At 44.4% G+C, this 21,948-nt stretch overlaps 1 protein-coding gene across 2 annotated transcripts; it reads right to left on the minus strand.

The window, feature by feature from the left end:
• Positions 1 to 319: 319 nt before the first annotated feature.
• Positions 320 to 13,562, minus strand: SLC25A47 (solute carrier family 25 member 47). Of its 2 annotated transcripts, XM_050335418.1 has the most exons (6): positions 13,379 to 13,562; positions 8,421 to 8,464; positions 8,064 to 8,135; positions 7,573 to 7,755; positions 6,198 to 6,468; positions 320 to 5,375 (listed from the first exon to the last, which is right to left on the minus strand). In XM_050335418.1, exons 1-6 carry the CDS (start codon positions 13,404 to 13,406, stop codon positions 5,089 to 5,091), a joined length of 885 nt encoding a protein of 294 aa, XP_050191375.1. In that variant the 5' UTR covers positions 13,407 to 13,562; the 3' UTR covers positions 320 to 5,088. The 2 variants fall into 2 exon arrangements, with proteins under 2 accessions (XP_050191375.1, XP_050191376.1); XM_050335419.1 differs by lacking the exon at positions 8,421 to 8,464.
• Positions 13,563 to 21,948: the final 8,386 nt, after the last annotated feature.

The raw sequence follows: 21,948 nt of genomic DNA on the forward strand, positions 1-21,948 counted from the left end.
AATCATGCTGTGAAAATTAAGTCACACTGGACACAGGAATACTTCTAGTACTGTCTGTTCTCTTTTACTGCACCAGGTTGTTTAAACTAGGGATAATTATTTTAGGATGTATTGCAGTGAGAAAATATATTTTGTTAAAATACCTCAGGTAATATTTAATTATATCCTTCCTTCAAAAGACCTTAAATCTCTTTGGTACTATTTATGGAAAAAAAAATTCCAATTTTTAGCTTGTTTTGATATGTTCAGTGCTGAATGCAAACTGTTAGAACTGTCTTATATTTTTATAGAACAGAAAGTTCCTAGCCCAGACATAATCTTATCAACGGAATTTTTATTTAATGCAGATAACACACATGGGTATTGATGTGTGGTATTTGTAAATCCTTTAAAAATACAAGGAAGGCACTTGAATGAGGTGTCAAAGCTTTCAACTTAACAGGTTCTCTACAGTGGAGTATAGCAAACATAAATTGACTACAGTATTCCTAAAAAGAAAAAAAATTAATTAAAACCAAAAAAAAGCAGCTTCTAATTTCACTGCAAATCTTTGAAGTCAGCTGATTACACTTAAGTTGAGGGAGATGTTTCAAGGATGAGACTAGTCACTGACTTCACTAGCCCTTGGATCAGGCCGATAGTACATGGGAACGTGCCGGGTGTTTGTGCCGGTGCCGGTGCCTTCCCCGCAGCAGCGGTTCTGTCACACAGCACACGCCTCTGCAGCGTGACCCTGCCTTGCTGAGATGGACGTGCCAAGGTGTACGTGAAGTGAACCTGTTCATTTATGTTTGTGCAAGGAACCAAGGAATGCTGGAAGTGCAAGGCAAATTTAGTCCTGTTGAGTGAGTTTCAAACTTGTGCTGAAAACAGCAAAGCTTAGCTTTTGTCGTCTTCTTTACAGTTTATGTGAGCCGGCATCACTAATGCCATTGACTTTAATGTATTAAATGAAAAATGATTCGCAGAGACTGTCTCTCACAGGCAAATCACCTCAGTGCCAGCAAGGGCTTAACAACCAGTAGAAAAAATTTTATTTTTTAAAAGTAGTGGAGCAATTCCTAGGGGAAAAAAAAAAGCTTCTTAAATCCAGTATTAAATAAGCTAACTCTTTACTTTGATGATGACCTTCCTGTTCATGCAGTCTATGTCATCTTTAAGTTGTACATAAAAGATAAGACTTAAATTGAATTTAAAGGGGCTTTTACAAACTCATAATGCAAATTTCTTGTTTAAAATATTATATGGAGATTTGTCCTGCAAGATTTGTTTCATTAACTAAGAATTAATGTAGTTATTCAGGAAAGGAAAATATGCTGTAGGAGAAACAGTACTCTATTCAATTCTAAGCAGATGGATTAATTTTATCACAACAGTTAAAATCTGTTTTGAAAGTTCTAGAAAGGAAAGTGATAGCAAAACTATTTAGTATTTGTTTACAGAGGAAGCACTGTTTTCAAGTACTCTGATGAACTCATACCAACATGCTTCTGAAATGACACTGTTTCTCAGAAGAGCCTTGGTGAATTCGTACATCTGTTGTAATTACAATTCATGTCCCAGAGGCATTTAGAAGAAGGCAGTTGTCAAAAGCATGTGTGAAATGTCTAAGAACATATCAGGCAATGTTCATTACATTTTCCTCAGTTTGCTTATTTTGTTCATCTCACTGTAATAAAATGTAGATAAAAGCCTGTATCAAACTTCTTTGGTTTTACTTTTTTATTATTATCTTCTAAAGCCTTAACTGAAACTTTGTTTTTGACTTTTCTTCCTATCCTTTTAGGTGTTGACTTATATCATCTGATGTGGCTGGTCCTTGTTTTGATGTCCAGTGCCTTTAAAGTACTGAAACAAGGTGCCTTATAACCCCCTTCCAGGTAGACTTCAGATTGCTCCCAGAGTGAACCAGTAAGGGTCAGTTGTCCAAAACTACCTGTTTGCCAGTCAGACTGGATGTTTAATGTCTCTCTGTACAGCAGCCAGCTCTGAAATGGGGGAAGGTCAATGTGACCTCTTTACAGGTAGGTTTGGTATAAAACTGGTGCTTCAGTGGAAACATGAAGCTCTACAATTGCTGTACAAAAGCACAGATTCTGAATAGGTTCCCACAGCTCTTCCACAGTCACCAAAAGGCATGGTGAAACCTACTTGGATAGTCATAAACGTTGTCAGAGGAAACAGGAACTGTCAGCAACATGAAAGCTTGAAGCAGAATGTGCATTCTAAGAAAATTCTCTTTTTTTCAAGGCCACCAACTTTGTTACTGAAAGAAATCACCTATACAACAAGCTGTAGTCCTATTGCAAAGTAAACCCAATATCAGCACAGCACATATGGTGCCTTCTTTCTGTTCACTGGCCTTCAGCTGGCTAATTTATCAGAATAAATAGTTCTGTGATTGTTAGAGTAGCTAAAGGTCACGATAATACAAAGAAATCAGAAAATAAAGCAGTCAAGTGCTGAAAGCCAGAAGCCAAACACCCAGCTTGGTGTGTGTATGTGTAGTGAAGTACGTAATATGTATCATGACAGAAAACACAAATTGATTGGTATTTATGTGCCTGTGTTTACAGCACTTGCAGTCACTTCCTGTACCTGGTGGTGTTTGTATCAGTGAGAATTAGATGAGAGGGAGTTCTTACTCTTAGCACAGGTTTTCACCTGTACACTGTACAGATATTTTTCCCAGTAAAGGGTTGTGAACAGATTGGGTTACAAAGACCTTACCTTCCTGAAATAAGCTGCCTGGAGATGCAATTTGCTTCTCATGTAGCATTTGTTCAGGCCATGTGAGACCCTGCTTACATATGGTGCTGAATGCCCCAAGGCTTAGAATTCTCAGCCCTTCGTGCTGGCTTCCACATATTTACACTCATATTTACAACTCATCTGTAATTCTTGTCTCAAAATCAGCTGTATTTCAGTTCCACTCACAGGAGGAAACATTTTTAGTCGTTTGAATGCATGAGCCTGTTGAGAAAAATGAGCTAGTTAATATTCCAACCTTGGGCTGGCCATGGGTGGTATCATTGCTGCCTAACAATAAGTGGTTGTTTAGTCCGTTTTGCAGGCATTCTTTTACTGTCTCTGCTCAGGGGATGTAATGCCTGAGAACAAGGTCGGCTGAGAACGAAGCGGCATAAAGGAGCTTGATTCCAAACATCAGGGCAGAGCTGGGATAAATCACTGCCCAGCTGGAACAGCACTCAGTCAAATGCATCCCTTGTATAAAAAGGTGAGGGTTGTAGACTCTTAAGAGCTATCTTAAGAGGAATTCCAGACCTTGAGACTTAATTAAATCTTCAGTTGTAAGGACATTCTGACTAAAGGAAGTTTGGTGCTGACACTCAGAGCTGTAACCAGGGGTAGGTTGCTGGGACTGTAAGTGTTGTGGAGAGAATCCAGTTCAGTGCTGGGTCTTTAATTTCGCTCCCGCTTAAGGCGACATACTGTGCACCTGCCTGGTCTTTTAACTCTGCTCTTGGACCAACTGCAAGAGCTGGGTAGACTTGAGAGAAGAATTATGGTGCTTGTTTGATAGCAAGGTTGTAAACATCTTTAAAAGGCCAGTTTGAAGGTTTAGATTTCAGGATTACAGTTGTGGAGCTTTTTAGTGGTCTCTGTTTGGAGTGGAAGAAGTCCCATTTATTCTTGTCTAGTAGAACCTGAAATCTTTATATTTGTCATTCTAGTACAAGATCGTTTTCTGTGTGTCCAGGGCAGCTGACAAGACTGCTGCAAAATTACTGTCACTGTAGTCAAAGCTGTGCCATCAACTAGTGAAAGTGGCTGTGGACCAGAGGGGTCCTGAATATGAGAACTCCTTTTAAAATACAGTATTCCTCTTCCTCTCCAGAAAATGCATTTTTAGTTGAATGTGAGAGGGGTTGGATCCAGTCCTCTCCAGGTGTCATCATCCAGGGATTAAAACAGAGAGAGAAAGCATATATATGGCCCCTGAGGCAGGATTAGCAAACTAATAGTATTTCTGGGATTAGAGGTTTTCTTTCTGAAGCAATAGCATGGGTGCTGATTTTTTTCAGTTGGCATGTTAATGAAAAGTAGGAAAAAGTAATGAAAAAGAAGTAATAGGAAGATGAGAAAGAAGTAAGAAATTCTTTGAAAATACACTTGTGACAAAATAACATTTGGCTGCTCCTAACAGCATCGTTTAAAGGGAGAAGAATATCCACTTTTGAAAGCTGTAAATCTTAATTACGCTCTACAACTTTGCAGCTCTCCTTTAACTTGCCTAACCCCCGCTAGTGCACACGTTTTACAGCAGCCTTTCCTTTGAGAAGGCAAAAGAGGATTTGCATCTATTCCCGCCCTCCCTACAGGATGAGAACAGATTGCCTCCAAAGCTGTGCCAAGCTCAGAGAGACGCTGTTCCATAGGCCTCCGGGAGAGGCCTGATGCTGCGTAGGGCTCTGGGAGAAAATCACGTGGCTGCTGGGAACCCGTGCCTGGCGTCACTGCAGTGAGGCCATTAGCTGGTTATGTAAACAGACCATGCCTGCCACTCATTAAATAGCAACAGGGAAAAGCAAGGACATTCATATTTCAGCTGCTGCCAAGGGGATATAACTGTAGAGTAGTCTGAGAAAATTACAGCTGGGAAAGAGAAGTTACAGCCTGAAGCACAAATATGTAAGTCACTCAGTGAGTGCAGTGCAGGCATTACATGTAAAGAACACAGGCTGGATAGTGTTAAATCTTACACAAACTCCCCACAGCTCTTGCTTTGGTTGTGAGGATCATTTTCTGTGCCAGCAGAAAACAAAATTAAGTGCTTTACCAAAACCACTGATCAGACAAGTAGCGTGTTAGAACATAAATGTTCACAAATGTTTCAAGGACCAAAGCAGCAGCTACAGTCTAAATACTCTAACAAGATAAAAGGGAGGTTGTATATGAATGCAAGACTCCCTGATGAGTTTGTAATCCTATTAGAATGAAACAAAGCCATCAGTCATCAGCTTTGTGCTGAAATGTCCATGTTTGTTATGCTGTCCATCAATTCAGCAGTTGATTTGTTGTATTACAAAGAAAAAAAAAATACACCCCTGAAAAGAGTAGAATGAGCTATTTTTTGCTTATATAATGATCTGTAAATCTCAGTACAGCTTCATACGTTACAAACACTACCATGTTCACAGGAAAGGCACGAATGCAGTTTAAACCCAGTCCTTTGAAAAGCACTTTTGCACCCTCCTTTTTCACACTTTCCCTAACACAGTGGATCAGGCCTTTGTACTTGTGCTGGTCCGATTCATCTATTTGCATCCGTGATTTGATGACATCCATGGGAGTAGCTAATCCCCAGGCCAGGACTCCAGCAAAACCACCAGAAAGCAGCACAACAAGGAAACCTGCAGGAGAGAGTGACGGGAGGAGCAGTTCACTTGAGTCTCACATAGCTAAAAGCATCTCAGATTTGTCAATGAACTTGAGTAATTTTCCTGGTTTTTTTCAGAAGTTATTTTGTCCAGCTCTTGCATTTGTGTGTTTCCAGTGATCGCACAAAATACTCATTTTTGCACACATGACTCTTTGAACACCACACAGACTAGACGTGGTACAGCCTGAGAGCACTTACACCCTCTTCAGATGGATCTACTTCTTTTTATAATTCTCAGGGAGATGGTCTTTGCTGAATGTTACCTATTCAATCTTTTCTCAAAGAGGACAGTTGCTTTTTGGAGCCAAATCACAACTAAGAACCTGAAATGTCTTTATGTTCTGCAACTGGACTTTATTTTCAAGCTCTGGACTGACCCTTATCTGGGGTCCATGACCTTTATCATGGACCCCTGCTCCATGATGGCTCCCAGGAGGCTTGTCCATGTTTCATTTCTATTACCTATCCTGCTTCTGCATTAACAGGATTTCATATCCATATATGAGACATCAGAGCATGCTGTAAAAACTCCTCCTGCAGAAGGAAGAGTAGCTGCTCAGGGACAAGGATGTGCCAGTGAAGCCCTCACAGGGAGGCTGCTGGCACCCACACCTGGGGCCCAAAACCAGCCCTGCAGCACCAGAAAACACACACACAACAACTCTACTTGAGGATCAGATCTGGCTGAGGTTTTATAGGTACTGGATGATGTTTGCCAAGAGTCATTTCCCTCTTAGTGTGGTATTAAATAAGCCATTTTTGCAGGTAGTGCCAGATGCTTTCCGATACCTACCTGGTTTACTTTTCCCAGCTGGTGTGAGCCAGTCACACAGAGCAGAATAGGAAAGGAAATATATTGCAGAAGCAGAGCAATCCCTGCAGAGTAATGCAGAGCAGCCCTTGTAGAGACCCCCAAAACCTTCCTCCTTGGTGATCACCTTCAGACAGTGCAGAGACCCTTGGTACTTTGGTTTGGAGGCAGTCTGAGATGTGACAGAAGGATGTGGGTTTCTCTGAGTCTGCATCCGAACTTTAGCCACTTCACTAGGGTTTGTCAACACAACCTGTAACATAAGAGGGTGGTGTTTTAACCCTTCACATTTAAACAGTGTATTGATCCCCCTCCTGAAAACTTGTTGTCTCTCAACATTTCAGGCAGTAATATTGCCTGCAAGTTCTGGCAAGTTCCAGCCTCCTCCCCTCTACCTGTGCCATTCCACCCAGCAGGTGGAATGTATGCAGCAGGACACATGTATGAGCTGCACTGGGCAGAGTGGAAGGCAAGGCAGAAATCAACACTGGATATAAAATACCTGTAACTACTTGCTAAATCAGATGGGCATGAAAAGGGTTTGTCCTCTGCTATGGGGAAACATAAATCAGGCTTCTGTTTGTATATGCATTTGAACCAAGACCATAAAGTCTCTAAAAAAATTAGCCTGTGTTGAGTCACTAACTGCTAGGAAACACCTAGAAACTTGACCATCTGGACTGCTTGTAAGAGGATTGTGACCCAGCACATGTTTCTGCCCAGCATGCCATTGGTGTGATGGGGTGAGCTCTACCACATTCACAGCACCTTTGGATGCTCGCAGAGATCCATCTGCTTGTGGGAAACTGCTCCTGGATTCAGCCTTACCTCCCTGTCCCGGGATCATGCACATTTGCCAGGCAGCATCACTTCTCAGTGGTGCCCTGTTGAGTTTTAACTCCTGGCAAGGCAACACTGTGCACTGCCCATTTCTGCAGCAATACCATGCTGGGCTTGTGTGGCTGCTGGGAAAGGACTGACCTGTGCTTTAACTCAGAGTTATCTCTTTCTTACATAAACACACCATCAGAGCCACTTGGGGAGTTTACTGCCTAAGTTGTTTTCTCTTCCTTGTTCTGTGTTTGCTGCCAAGGTCCGTATCATTCTAAGAGCATGTTCTCAAGTATTTTGATCCTCTAAACCAAATCCAGCATCAGCTGGACTTGGCCATCCCACGGACCAACCAGTGAGGGGGCAACACGGGCAAAGCATGACCTCCCCTGCAAAAACAAACCCACCAGACTTGTTGCATGTTCCCCTGTGGCCTCACGGACCAAAAACATTCCCAGCTTTTCCAGCCTCCTATGTTTGTGAACAAGATCTCTTGCTGTGCTTTCCCTGGCAGCTGTTTACCTACCCGGACAGCACCAGCAACAGCTCCAGCAAGGGAAACATCCAGCTTGGATGGCTTTGCATCTGCAGCCCCATATCGCAGCTTGCAGATTGTACAGAGGAAGTTCTTGTATGTGCCAAAGGAAACAGAAGAAACTGCTGATACGGCAAGGACTGATGCAGACACACCTTTGTAAAATCCCCAAATCTAGTGGGAAACAGAGGAGAAAAAACTTTTAAGAGTGAATGGCTCAGAAAGGCATTTACTTGAAAGCACTGGCTTCTGGGAAACTGCTTCTGAGTTCAGCCTCACCTCCCTGTTTGCCTCACCTGCATGTTTATCAGGCAGCATCATTTCCATCTTACAGCTCGTCAGCAGAGCTAAATTTCACCCTCTCCCAACAAATGGTTGTGTGCAGCTGGTGCCCACCCTCCCCAAACTGACAAAGGCAGCTCTGCTTCCCCGAAACAAAGCATCCACAATGGGTATGAGCAATTCTGATGAGAGGTACCTACTTTTTCTGTCCTGTATGTTTCTTGAACACAGTGCCAAAACCCTTTGTAACGCTTCTCAGTCTGAATTCGCACCTAGGAATACAGGAGCAACTTTAAAATGCAGATATCAGATTAAATAGAAAAAAAAAGAAATCAAAAAGTGCCATAGCAGCAAAACAGAAATTAATCATAAAAGAGCATCACCAAATAATTTTTTTTTTTTTTTTGAAGGAGACAACACAACCAAATACAGTGAAATATGTAGATGTAATGAAGATAAAGTATTCTTATGGGACTAGTTTTCTGGAAAGGAGGGGGAAATCAGAATGGCCTATTTGTTTTTGTTCTATAGTCAAGAAATAAAGCTCCAACAGGTACCTTCACTGTGTCCAGTGGATAACCCACAGCTGTGCTTAGGCCACCTGAAACAGAGAATGTGTTGGAGACTGTAACAACACATCACGACAGAAAGTTTTCACATGTCACAGAAGGGCATGGGGAAATAGCAGAAAACAGGGCCTCAGAGCCCTACCATGCTTGGCACCAAACCTCTCTGGAGCTTCAGTAATGACGTTTGAGCCAAGAATGACAGAGAAAAACATGCACATTCCTCTGTGTTACCAAGACATTCTCAGAGGAGGAATCATAACATCATGAGAAACTTACCAGGGAGGAATAACGCCACAGTGCAAGATTGGACAGGGAGAAACACTGAGAGCACTGCTCCAGGAACACTGAAGGGATGATATTAGACTGTTTTTGTTTCTTCCCTCAGCTTAGGCAGTAAAGCATTTTTGGACTATGGCCAAGCACCCTCATGTGCGGTGTAAGCATCCCCACTCACATGAGTGAGTCTCTGGAGCAATTTTGGTTCTCTGTGCTCTACTTGGAAATATTAAGGAATAAAAACAGTGCTCACAAGGATATCTATAAGAGTGGTCCTCGTACGTTACAGGTTCTCTGTAAGAGAATCTGTCTTGAAGACAGGAGAGGTGCTCTTGCTGCCTCCAGGGACTAACATGTCCTGGCTGAAGCTTGCAAAGCACATCTACATGGGTGAGGAATTATTGAGGCATTTACATCCACAGCACCATGCTGGACTAAGCCTCTGAAGTGCATTTCCTGCCTGCACCAAGCACTGCTACAAAATCGGGGTAAGGAGTGAAAGCACAGGAATCTCTGAGTCCTGGCAGGCTGCTGTGATGCTGGGGCAGGGCACAATCAGCAGCACCGCTCTGCAGTGAGACCACACTTCTGCTGCCCCTTGGGGCACAGCAGGATTTGGGAGAAGCGAGGGATTAGCGTTGGGTGTGCTCCAAGCCAGGGCTCCACAGCCCTCCCCACACACCAGCTAACTGTGACTCCCCGCCTGCTGCTGTGATGGCATGTCCAGAGTGTGGGGGGAGCTCCCAACCCTCTCTCAATGCCCAGGCTCACTCAAAGACCTTAAAATAGCCACTGGAGTTGGAAATGTAATAATCCTATGGGACAGTTACTGCCTTAATGTCACGTAAGGAGGGCTAAAGAGCTCCAACAAGAATTTCTGTTGGTTGCAGTAACAAATAGATCTGCCTGTCCTCACCTCACTGCATTTCCCAGCTCTGATATAAATGCTGGCAGATACAGCAAGTGATAAAGGTGCTGACCAGCTAACTTCCTGCCAGTACATCTACTGCCAAGTCACCTGAGAGGAAATCAACCTGGAAGATCATGGAGCCCTTCAGGGAGCCAGGCAGTCACAGGTACAGGGCATATCTGGTGGCTCACAGGTTGGAAACTGACTCTCACTGAGTCCTTCTTTTAAAAAAAGACTTTAAAACCAAGCTGTTTAAATATGTATTAGTTGTTGTGGGCACGTTCACCTGTGATTACATGGCTGCTTGGGAGCTCTGGAAAGCTCTCCTATGTTCTGCAGAAAAGCAACAACTGCTGCTGTGATTCACCAGGAGACAATCCCAAAGTGTGTTACTCAGAAGAAAACATCTGACATCAGCTGAACAGAAATTAAGGTGAAAAATGGGCCAAGATGGAAGAGATAGAAGGATGGAAGAGAGAGGGTGATATTATGGCTTGAAGAAGCAATGCCTTTGGTCCAAGTAGAGCGTGATGATGCACAAAGTCATCTGGGGACACCTGCATTGTCCTGGGACCGGCCAGAGTAAACACAGACACTGCCAGACTGAGAAGAGTAACATGTAAGTCAATGCCAACTTGACAGTGCTGACCTCAGAGCTGCAGTCTCCTGTCCCAGGAACTCCATCCCATCTGGGAGGATTTGCCATGGCATCGGTTTCAGAACTCCTGAACCTTAGAGGCAGTGGCCATCGGCTGACTGGATGGTACGACACAGCGGGGGCAGCATGCACAGCTAAGTCCTGGCTTGCTCCACCAGCTCAGGAAGGTAGGAGCTCATGCAGATCACATACCAAGGCTTATTTGGTTCAGTGTTTGACAAGAACTGACCTCTCTTCTGGAAAAATGGCCCTGGTCACACACTTAGACACAAAGACAACAGCATAGCAGATTGCCACAAAACAGACAGTTTCCCACAGTATTTCAGTCCTAAGGGCTCCCAATCAACTTGATTCCAGCAAGGACCAAGCATCTCCACTTGGGAGGTGGCCATAATGGTAAATTTTTCACTACTCCCACCAGGTATGTGAATCCCCTGAACCTCCAAATAAACACAGCCTACCATGAACTGCACTCCTTAGGAGCCAAAGCACTCCAAGCAGTTGTCAGAGCTGAGGAGCTCAGCCAAGTCCATCAAAGGCTGAGGAGGAAGGGTACACTGTCACACAATATAAATAGCCTGGGACTAAGATAGCATGACCCACACATGCCCTGTTAGCACAGCAGAATCCAAAAAGATCAGCAATGTATAGCATGCATACAGGAGAGGGCTCCCGTGGGAGTCCTGCTGAGTAACACTGCATCAGTTGTGACAAAAATAAATAGCAAAACCAGCTGAATGACTTTTTTTGATTTTAACGAGCCATTCTTTATGCCTACTTTATCTGAGATATTCCAGGTATTGTGCAGAGGTTGCGGCATCACCTCCTACACACACAGAGTGCAGGTATGAAATGGATTACCCACAGTCTCTTCACAAGTCAGAGCACTCTGACCAGACAATTGCAATAAGGAGGGATGCTGGTGGGGTGACAATCACCAGAGAGCAGCTGTATGGAGCCCAACAGGCTGCAACAGGTCCAAGCTGTGACAAACCCTTGGCTGGGGGACCCAGGGAGAAGCAGGCATGATTGTCTATACACTGGGTGAGTAGAAAACAACTTCTGAAGGCCTTTGTTTTGTGCAGTGTCGCATCCCCGAAACAAGCTGTGCTTTATTCAGTAACATGACCCTGGCAGTGCTCTGCAGGAGCTGCTTTATCTGTGAGAACAAGTTGACAGCATGTTCCTTTTGTAGAGGGACTATTTTATCTACCCCTGGAGTGTCTGTGACCTCACAGTTGTGGAAAAGCCCAGGCATGCTGCAGACCCTGCTGCTCTATCTCTGCTGGGTGAATCTCAGCCTCCCCTTCCCAAATCTGATGTAGGAGTCAAGTCATCCCCCAGTCATCAATAGCCCTAATCATCAATCCCCATCCCCTGCCATGGCCCAGGCTGCTGATGTAGCAGGGCTGGAAAGCATACATAGGATCACAAGAAAATTCAAGTTGGAAGCGACCTCAGGAGGTCTCTAGTCCAACCTCCTGCTCAGATTTACTGCCCAGGAAAGACATCCTTACCAATGAGCTACTTCCCAAATCATCCAGCCACATTTTGTGGTGGTTATTGAAAGTCTTCACAGTCATGAAACATGTTTCTCTCACGTTTTTTCCATCTGCAGTCACAGCAGATCACTGTTTCCTGGGCTGAAGATAATGGGCTTACCCCATGGCCACAGAAGCCATAGCCCAGAGGAGATGCACGATATCTGCAGCTGCCTGAGGCAGCCTGAGGATGGAATTCAAATGGGCAGCACCTCTGCTGTTTTTCAGAGGTGCTTAATCCATGCTTTCTCCAAAGCACTTTGAAAACAGATCAAGGTTACAAGAATGTAATTTACTAAACAGAAATTCTAGTTTTTTATGTTGCCTCTTGAGTTACTTGATGCTCTTCAGATGGGTTTGTGACCTCCTTAGGAAAATGAACACTGCTTCAGCTCCAACAAAAATAAGTCAAGAAATAAGTTCAGCACCAAAAACCATCCAGTTCTTGCAGAAAAGCTGTCCCATTCTGGCAGCTGTCCCATGTGAGGTCTTTTCCAAGGAGGGTCTCTCAATACCCCAGGAAAACCCGTACTGCAAGAAACAGGCACCTCCTGGTCCAGCTGGATGTTGCTGAGATGCCAAACCTTGCCTCACTTGCACATTTTGCATGATGCGCAATTAAAGGGTGCAGGGTAAAATTTATCATGGCCCCCCCCAGGACAAACACATATGCAGGGGTTCCACAGAGTGCTCCTGGTGAGGGAAAATGTTAAATTTCAGCAAAATGAGATCTGATGTGCAGGCTTGGGCTGGATATCTCAGCCACCTGGCAGGTTCACCCAGCTTTTCTGTCAATGGTGACCCCAAGGCTTTTCTCTTACTATTTATTGGTACACGTTATCTTAGATACTCCACTAAATCTGACAAGATTTCAGCAAAGAAATTAGACTGATGCATATATTTTGTTGTTTTATACACAGCTGGGTTTGAGCAGCACATGCTCTAAAAATGTCTAGAATTTAATCACACTTCTCTCCTGTTACTTTTTTATATACAGCTAACCTACTTTTTCCCAGATCAGAGCCTGCTACGTAGCACGCCTGCGCTGAGATCACCCTCACAACTGCAAATTTATCTTAACCTCACTTAATTCAAATGTTGTTCATTCAGACATTATTCACTGCAACACCATGCTTCCTCCCTTCCTGTCTCACAGATCACTTCCTCAGCCCCCAGAGCCACCATTCCAGGAGGTTGGTAGGACCTCTAGACACCAGGCACGTGAGGGTTTGCTGTCCTGGCAGTATGAGCCGGTTTGTATCTGCACACAAGGTATTACAGTCTGTCTCTTCCTATTAGAGTTTTACCATGTCCCACTGCAATCAGACCAGAGGAGATTGCAAGCAGTGACCTCAGATGACCAAGCTGCAGGACTGCCTCTCCAGCAGTTCTGTGAACCTGCTCCGATGACATTTTCCATTTAATAAGGAAGAACACACTATTAGCAAGCAGCCCCCACTGAAAGACTCTCAACTCTGATATTGAGACTTTACCCTTTAGCTGAACAAGAGGAAAACACAACAATCTGCTCTCATTAACAAGCACTAATTTATGTATTTACCTCCAATGGCCCCAGCAATGAAATCCATCCAGTGCGTCTGCAGCCTTAATCACCCTGAAGTAGTGTTAGGGAGGTAGAAGGAAGGAGTTCTGACTTCCCAGAGCTCCACAGATCCTTCGGAGACTGTGATTTTCAATATGAATAACCTTCCTACAGTCTTCTCTTGCCTCTGGGGATTGTGAGCCGTGTGGATACTTGATGAATCTGTACACTGGAGGCAGAACTGGGTAGCCTGGAACTGATCCAGGAACACAGTGAATAAGTAATCCCATGAAGCCCTGAAATGCTGTGCCAAAGCTGCTGTTCCCAGTGCCCTTCTGCTTCGAAAGTCACGAGGGGTGGTGACTGGCAGGGTAACGCTGGCTATGAAGGGGCCATTCCCCTCTGTACTGTACAAAGCTCCAGAAGACAGCTTTGCACACTTATTTGCCACAGGATACTCTTGCCCTGCACCACAGAGAATTTCATGACACCCTTTCCATCAATGAAAATTCCTTGTGCCTTTCCCAAGCAATTTTTCTTGACTTTCCTAACCCACGAAGCTGACCCCAAACCTCTAACCAGATCCTCATGGATTATTACCTGCTCATTATGTATGTACACATGTCGTGAAGACCAGAAATTAATCCAACCACATCCGGAGTATTTGCTTCTATTTCAGACAACAGCATCGCTTTCCCAGCCCCTGGAGCAGCTCTGCTTCTTCACTTTTATGCTCAGTTTTCCAATACCTCTTCCAATGTCAGCTCCTTGCTGACCTTAGTGGCAGATCAGGAATCACAACTGCTGCTGACCACCCTCCAGCGTTTTGCCCTGATGGGGTGATGCCTCTAGCGGTACAATATGAATGCCACTGGCTGTGTCTCTTAATCATAAACCCATATCCAAAAACCAACAAAGTAGAACTGGAGTCCTATTCCATTATTCCTGGCTGCAGTATGACAGCAGCCAGCCTGCTTTGAACACTCCAATTTTCTCCAAGTAAACGCTTCAGACCCTGTGGGACACTCAGACAAGAGCATCAAGGGGGCTCCAAGAGGCAGGGGCTGGGACAGGAGGTGGCTCACCCCATGGCGGACCACCTGACCCACGTTCAACTGCTGTTCACGTGGAACCCTGCTGCATTTCAGCCTTCAAAGCTCTCCTTTCAATGTTTTCTACTACCACCAAGATCTGCACCTGCGGCAGCTCCACCTGTGCCCGTGCCCCAGACTCCAAGGCTCACAGCAGCGGCCCTCCTGCTTCTCACGGCCCGGCCCCCACGGCCTTCGCACTGCTGGCCATGGCCGGCTGTGGGCCCGACGCTCCAGTGCCACCCATTTCCAGGGCTAGCTGATTCAGCAGGTGAGTTGTTACACACTCCTTAGCAGATTCCGACTTCCGTGGCCACTGTCCTGCTCGGCCTCGGGAGCAGACATGTTCTCAGCTGGTGGTTCAGCTGGCTTCTTTGCCATCTTGTGGTTTAGTGTTCTCCGGCCGTCTATGTCTGTAGTTGAAGTTATGGCAGTACCGACGTTGAGGTGGTTGCTGACTTTGGGTCTCATCCCCTTGGTTCTCCTTACCTTCTTCACTCCCAGCCTCTCTAGGTTGTCTTTGAGAAAATCATGGTCTGTTATCCCAGTACGTGCTCTGCCTGACTGATCTGCTGTCTCCTGCACCCTGGTTGTCAGCACCCTCCACTATCTCTCCCTGTATGGGAGGGTTGGAATATTGTGGATGATGCCCGTGGGGCCTACTCATATAGTAAGGTGGGTGCCACCACATGCAATAGGGACAGCTTTGCTGGGGAGATGAGAGATGGATTTTGCCTGGCAAAAGACTAGTCCAGAACCTATTTTTTAACTTCCCAATATACCCCCTGCGCAGGGTGGTGAACTCATAAGGGGAAAGAAGAAAGAACAGAGAAAGACCTACTGGTCAAAGGGAACTAAGAGCTCAAGAAAATGCCATATTGCATATTTTTGCACAACAGTCCCATTACCAGAGAGCGCCACATCTATGCATGAGAGGTTAATCTTTGCCCAGAGTGAACCTGGAAACCAAAGTCCTGATGCAGTGAAGGGCTTGCCAAGCCGTGACCTGAATTGTACTCCCCTTGAAGAGGTTTCCCCGGGTCAGAGCCAAGGCACATTGGCAGCAAAGAGAAAAGAAAATTTCATGGCTGCTGCCCCTCTGGGATCAGCTTTACAGGGGAGCTGAGGACTTCAGTACCCAGTGCTGTTTCCTGCACATTTCACAAGAACCTATTGCTCACTGAAGTTCCTGTTTGGGGTCTGATGTGCCAGTGACATATAGCACAGGTCGGTGTGAGGGCTCAGAGTTTCTGGGAATTGAAAATGAAAGGATTTTTATCAAATTGCTTCCCCCTAATTTCCTATGCTTTGTTCCCTGAACGTTTTCTGCACTGGAGAGAACAGATTATTCCAGTGTAACATCCTGCAAGGGCAGCAAATACTTGAAACCAGAAGTAAAATATTATCTAGAGAGACAGCAATGTAGCAGCTAAAACACACTGGGTTATTCAGTAGCTCTTCTTTGTTACACCTGGTGTCCGTAGAGGAGTTATTAATGGTTCATCAACAGTCTGCACATGCCAACTGTGGAGAAAGGTGCTGTTTCCTCTTCCCCCATCATCCATTTCTGCTTCTGACCTTGCAGGACCCCTCCAGCAGTGGAGCCGGGAGTGGGACCTGCTGTGTTGGTGACACAGAGGGACAAGACACAGTCCTCTGTGGAAGAGCAGCCCCAGAGCCTACAGCCTCCTGGTTCCTGCAGGGATCAGGCAACCTGCTGACCTGCTTCATCCCAGGCTGCCACAGCCACTGCCACCACTGCTGGGACACCACTGTTTGGGATTGTTCTTCTGGGAACTGCTTCCAGGCAAAGTGACGAGATTCACTGTATTCTCAAAATGAAAGTCACACCGTGGATGAGGGTGTCAAGTGGAGGGAAATTTTTCTATGTATTGCAATAAGTGCTACCAGCAAAAAAATAGAGTCTGGCTGTCATGTCATACTGGCTAACTAAAGCATCAGGGCTAGTAAGTATTTCCCATGAAATATCACAAGATCAAACAAAATTCCTACCTTTTTTAGCTGAGCTGAACATCTTAAAGGGAATCTTCTTCATGAAATTTTTTGAGACCGTGGGTAAAAAAAAAAACAAAACAAAACAAAACCACAAAAAAAAACCCCAAACTTTAAAAGTAATCCTGTATTTATTATTTTAACCTCCATTCACAATAACGCTTTTATCAAAATGTTAGTTTGCTTTATACAGCAGAAGGCTGACTCCAGCTTCAAACATTTTGATAACCTTTTGATAATGGTTTTGGTCCCTTCAATGAGGTATAGTGGGTTTTCTATTTCGCTGGAGTTCCTATGCAGGCAGAGGTCATTCAGAAGGTGCCTATCTGGAAGAAGAATATTTTGGGGCTTGAAACGTTTCACCTTGTCCCATGAAGGCATCAGTGGGACAGCCCTCTCTGGAGGAATGCACACTACTGCTTTAGGGACTTCTGCCCCAAAGGGGGCTTAGCAGAGTGACATGGTCCCCAAGCAACACAGTCGCCACTGTAGTGGTCTCTAGTTCTTTGCTCCTGATATTTGGTCAGGACACAGGGGAAAATAGGATCCACTGCCACACTCAGCCCAGTCATTATGTCATGGCAGCAATGCAAGAGCCATCTGAAAGAGGAGATCCACACAAGTTCAAGTGTTCACACAAGAGCATGTACTGAGGAAAGTGTAATTCTGCATGAAGGAAACCCCACTTGAGAAATGAAGCCTGTGTTACTGTGTTTGCTGTTACTTTCTGGTACACTCCAGACAGCACAAACCAACTCCATTCTGAAGAGAGTGACCCTCAAGGCAGCAATTCAGCCTCCCTTACCAGGAGTACTCTCAGAGACATGGAGTCACTGAGGTCTCATTTTTCTTCACACTTTGCTGGAGGAGTTTTCTCCTTCATCTCCCTTCCCTAGGTTTCAGAGATATGCCATTAACTTACCAGAATCCAGCCCTGTAATGCTACAGGTCAATTGAGACAGTAGAAGAATACATCCCAAAGAGATTTTGAGTTATAAGGAAGATTTTAATGAAATGCGAGTCATTCCTGTCACCCTTTGACACAATGTCCAAGGACTGCAGATCCAGAGACCACTGATAGCCCAGCTTGCAAAAAAACACCATCTATGCACCAGTGAGAGAAAGTGCCTGGTCTCAATGCAGGTGGTGTTCTCAAGCATGCCCTAGGAAATGACAAAGAAAACGCATGCTTTGAGCCTCCACAGGGATAGCATCCCACAAGAAATAACTCACAAGTCCTTTTGTCCAGTAACAAACTTTTTAAGAGTGATTTGTTCTTAATGGGTGAACTTTATAGGTGTTTTGAGAAAGCAGAGCATGGAAGATGCTGTCAGAGAAAAAGATAGATCTGACTATATGAAGCAATCTGCAGGAAATGACACTGAGTGATAAAAATTGAGGAAGGCCTTAATTTTGCACAGTGTGTGATGGATGAAACACTCCATTTGCTTCACAGGAGGAGGCAACTGTCTGCCCACCCAGGCAGAGAGAAATGCTCCATAGTAAAGTGGTATTGGGTCCAGAGGGCTGGTACAAGTGATGGAGCAAAAGGAAAGATGAAGAGGGAGACTTTAGGTAGGTGATCAGTGTTAAATAGCATCATTTAGATGAGACAAAACAGCAGGGGCATCCCTTTATCCCTCTTCTTCCACATCTCATTCCCAGGATATTACCAGCTCCATCCATCCTGCAAAGCAAAAGAGAAGCCTGTTCTCTTTTGACTCTGTAACCACCTGCTGGCTGGTCATTCCAGATTTGCCGAGAAAACAATCCTTCCTCATTTCCTGCCATAACATGCTGCATTTTCTATCCCACTAGCACTAGGCTATATCACACTCACATGCATCACCATTAATTTCGATCCAATTTATTTTGGAAAAATCCTTGACTGAAGAGACCGTTCAAACAGCATTACCCCCCTATGTCACCAGGCTGTTTGCACATTGCAGAACAGGAAAGAGTGACACCAGCAATGCTGAGCTGGCAGAGCCTGGCACTTGGCTTGCGTGGTAGGGGGTGGAAACGGGGGCGGAGCCTCCTGGCTCCAGCTGTGTTACAGATTTTCAAATCAAAGCAGCTCATTGTCCTTTCTCTCAGGTACCAACGAAAAACCAATAATTATGCAGACTTAAGCACTCGCAGCAGGAATTTCACAGAGAAACAAACAGAAGCAGTAAAGAAACCACTCTGAGCATTGACAACAGCATCAGCTTTAACCAGGTGTAATGATCAGTGATTTCACCTCTGGAAAGCTGACATAAGGTTGTAATGTATCTACAGGCATTCCCAAGGGAAAGGAAGATAATACATTTCCAAGATGACTGAAAATTATTCCAGTAATTTAAGAAGTGACAGATTTTCTGGCTTGGGGCAGGTCACTCAATTTCCCTATACCTAATCTTCTCATCAGCACAACCAGCATGTTCACTGCCATGAAGCCATTGCAAGGATCCAGACACTTCTCAGAGAGCCACAAGCCTCTATTCAGGAGTAAATCACAGGAAAATGTGGAAGTAACAACACTAGCACCCACCCTACACAAACCCCCTCTGAAAATATGTATATATTAAAAATTTAGACTGTTACATAAATCTTACTGCAAAATCATAGAATCATGGAATGGTTTGGGTTGAAAGGGACCCTAAGATCACCTAGTTCCAATCCCCTTGTCATGGGCAAGGACACCTTCCACTAGATCTGGTTGCTCAGAGCTCCATCCAACCTGGCTTGGGAAACCTCCAGGGATGGGGCATCCACAACCTCGCTGGGCAACCTGTTGCAGTGCCTCACCACTCTCACAGCAAAGAACTTTATCCTAATATCCAATCTAAACTTGCTCTCTTTTAGTTTGTAGCCGTTCCCCTTTGTCCTGTCACTACACATTCTTATGAAAAGTCCCTCTCTGTCTTTCTCGTAAGCTCCCCGTAGACACTAGAAGGCCACAATTAGATCCTGATCTTTACAAAAGAGGAAATTTGACAGTGCACCACCACAGGGAGCTCTGGGAAAGGTTTTTATGCCAGCCTGCTTCACTAGGACTTCAGAAGGACTCCTGGCTGTGACGGAGGGAGAGGATGTCAGGACTGTTATTGACTTCCTGGTTGTACTTTGAGCTGCTTTCCAACCTCTTGCACATTATTGGCACTTTAATGAACTGAAGATGTAGTCAGTGACTTGGCAGCAGGCTTGGAGCAGAGGGAGGCACTCACCTTCCTGGCCTCCTTTTCTCTACCACCAAGCAATAATGTACTCTTTATTTGTCATGATGATGTTAATGTGCAAGCCTCAACCTTTTCCTCAGGGGCAGTTGAGGAATTATTATTTAGGACTTTGATATCAGCTGCTAAAATCACATGGGAAAGTTACTTAACTGACAAACCTGGCACTAGTGAGTTCAGAAAACAGAACTTTTTCCAAATACCAGCATTATTATGAGCTTATGTTAAGAAGGGATATATACAAAGGAATTTAAAACTTTTTACCTTGCAGAAGTGGAAAACAAGTGAAACTGCAGTGAATTAATTAAAGGCTTCAAACAAAACCAAAAAATCTCCCTTAAAAATTCATCTACAAAGTGAGTTTAATGCCAGAGGAGAACCCCATGTTGTTTGGGGGGAGAGAGCCTCTGATACCCATCTTATCTTGATCAATACTAATTCAGGGATCTCTGCCAAAAACCTCTGCAAGCAGTGTGCTCTGCTGTAGTGCAAACACACACCCTATTCAGCAGTAAGTGTTCAATTCTGTGCCTTCAACATTAACCTGACCTCTTCCATTGGCTCAAACTGGAGAAAAATTGAGATGAAAACCAGAAGTTTCCATAGCTTTTTCAGGAAAAATAGCAGAGAATTCTTCTTCCCCAGCAATGAATACTCAGACATCAGTACTAACAGTGCCAGTCTCTGAATATCATATGAGGTCCACAGGTTCACTTATCACTCTTGTCTTTTCCCTGGCATTAGTTCAGGAGTCATATGAGCACCCATCTCACAGATTTCTTAGGAAGTTTCTGCAGAGGCACATTAGTCATCCTGCTTAGCCTGTTTCGGTTTCTAAAGAATGGATGTCTTTACTGTAAGACTATTGCAACAACAGAAATTCCACATGACAGCTGGAAGCCCACATATAACCAACCTACCAGGAAGATGCCTCAAAGTCTGTACATAAACCTTAGTGGTATTGCCTCACAACATATTACCTTTTTTTTTTTTCTTTTTTTTTGCTGTCTCTCATTTATTACTGACTGGTGCATAATGCTGTGTGTCTATGCTGTTAAAATAGCTTAGCATTTAGATTCGGCTGCAGACCTGGTGTCTCAGGAATTAACTTGGCCTGTGAATACAAATTGTGCCAGAGGATTTCAAGTACATGGTGTTGATAGTGTATTTGTATACCTGTTGGCAGCGAAAAACCATTAGCCCCACAGAAATATTGCTGTAAGAACACGGTAGCTGAAAGACAAAGCCACAAGGCAGGCAGAGGAGGTTGTCCTCCTAGTTCTGCATCCTGTTCCCCGAGGACAAATCAGTGTTACCAGTTTCCTTATCTATAAAACAGGCATAATTGCACCTTTTTACTTCACGAAAACAGCCTGAGGCTTAGGTTATATTGTCTGCAGATTCAGACTGGAAAAATGCTATAAAGATGCCAGCTACTGATCTTTTATCTTCCTTTCCTGAATGATTTCCCTACAGTTTTTGCTCACTGTCACCAACTACAGAATCAGAATCACAGAATAGTCTGAGCTGGAAGGGACCTACAAGAATCATCAAGTCCAACTCTTCAGTGAATGGCCCATGCAGTGATCAGACCCATAACCTTGGCCTAATTAGCACCATACTCAAACCAGCTGAGCTAATCTCAGGGTCACAAATGTATTTTTGAGTGACTCAGTAATGTGCAGAGGGAAAGATGGATAAAACTGCTGGGGTGATGGATAGTTATTGAGACAGGTAACTGGATTCAGTGCCCACCCTCTTGTCTCAGCTTGCCTCTTTGTGGTCCCTGGCATCTTAAAAATGTGTTTCTAAATAACATTTGGGTTCTGTTGGAGACCTGCTCTCCATATTGCTGACTGCATGTGCATGCAAAGCCTTCTGGTCTTCTCCAAGTAAGGCCAGTAGCAAAGAAACTTTGTCCACCTGCAGCAAACATAAGACAACATAGTCCTTGTATTTCAGGTACTTTGGACTCAAAGCTCCTTACCTAAATATACGAAAAAGAGGAATTATCATTTCTTAGCCATATAATATTAGCACAGGCCAGAGACAAAGATGGGACCTATGACAAGAGAAGACAAGACCCAGCATGGGGGTGTGTTTGTGTCAGTCTGCACTGCCTTAGCCTTCTTGCTGACAAGAAAGAGGATAGAAAAGGAAAAGACTCAGTAGTTTAGTTAACAAAACCCAAAGTATATATGATCTTTGAAATTAAAGACAACGCAAGAAAGAGACTTTGGACTAATGCCTGTAGGCAGCTTTTTAT

The sequence above is a fragment of the Myiozetetes cayanensis genome, unplaced genomic scaffold (genome assembly GCF_022539395.1).
Source record: "Myiozetetes cayanensis isolate MyiCay16 unplaced genomic scaffold, myiCay2020 scf6-25, whole genome shotgun sequence".
Classification (NCBI taxonomy): domain Eukaryota; kingdom Metazoa; phylum Chordata; class Aves; order Passeriformes; family Tyrannidae; genus Myiozetetes; species Myiozetetes cayanensis.

Excerpts from the sequence above, each read along its gene's own strand:
- SLC25A47 (XM_050335418.1), bottom strand. The coding sequence starts at position 13,406 with ATGGATTTCATTGCTGGGGCCATTGGAG. Across the intron at positions 7,756-8,063 it reads AAACATACAGGACAGAAAAA|ATTTGGGGATTTTACAAAGG; the intron begins GTAGGTACCTCT and ends GTTTCCCACTAG. Across the intron at positions 6,469-7,572 it reads CTGTTGCTGGTGCTGTCCGG|GTTGTGTTGACAAACCCTAG; the intron begins GTAGGTAAACAG and ends CTTATGTTACAG.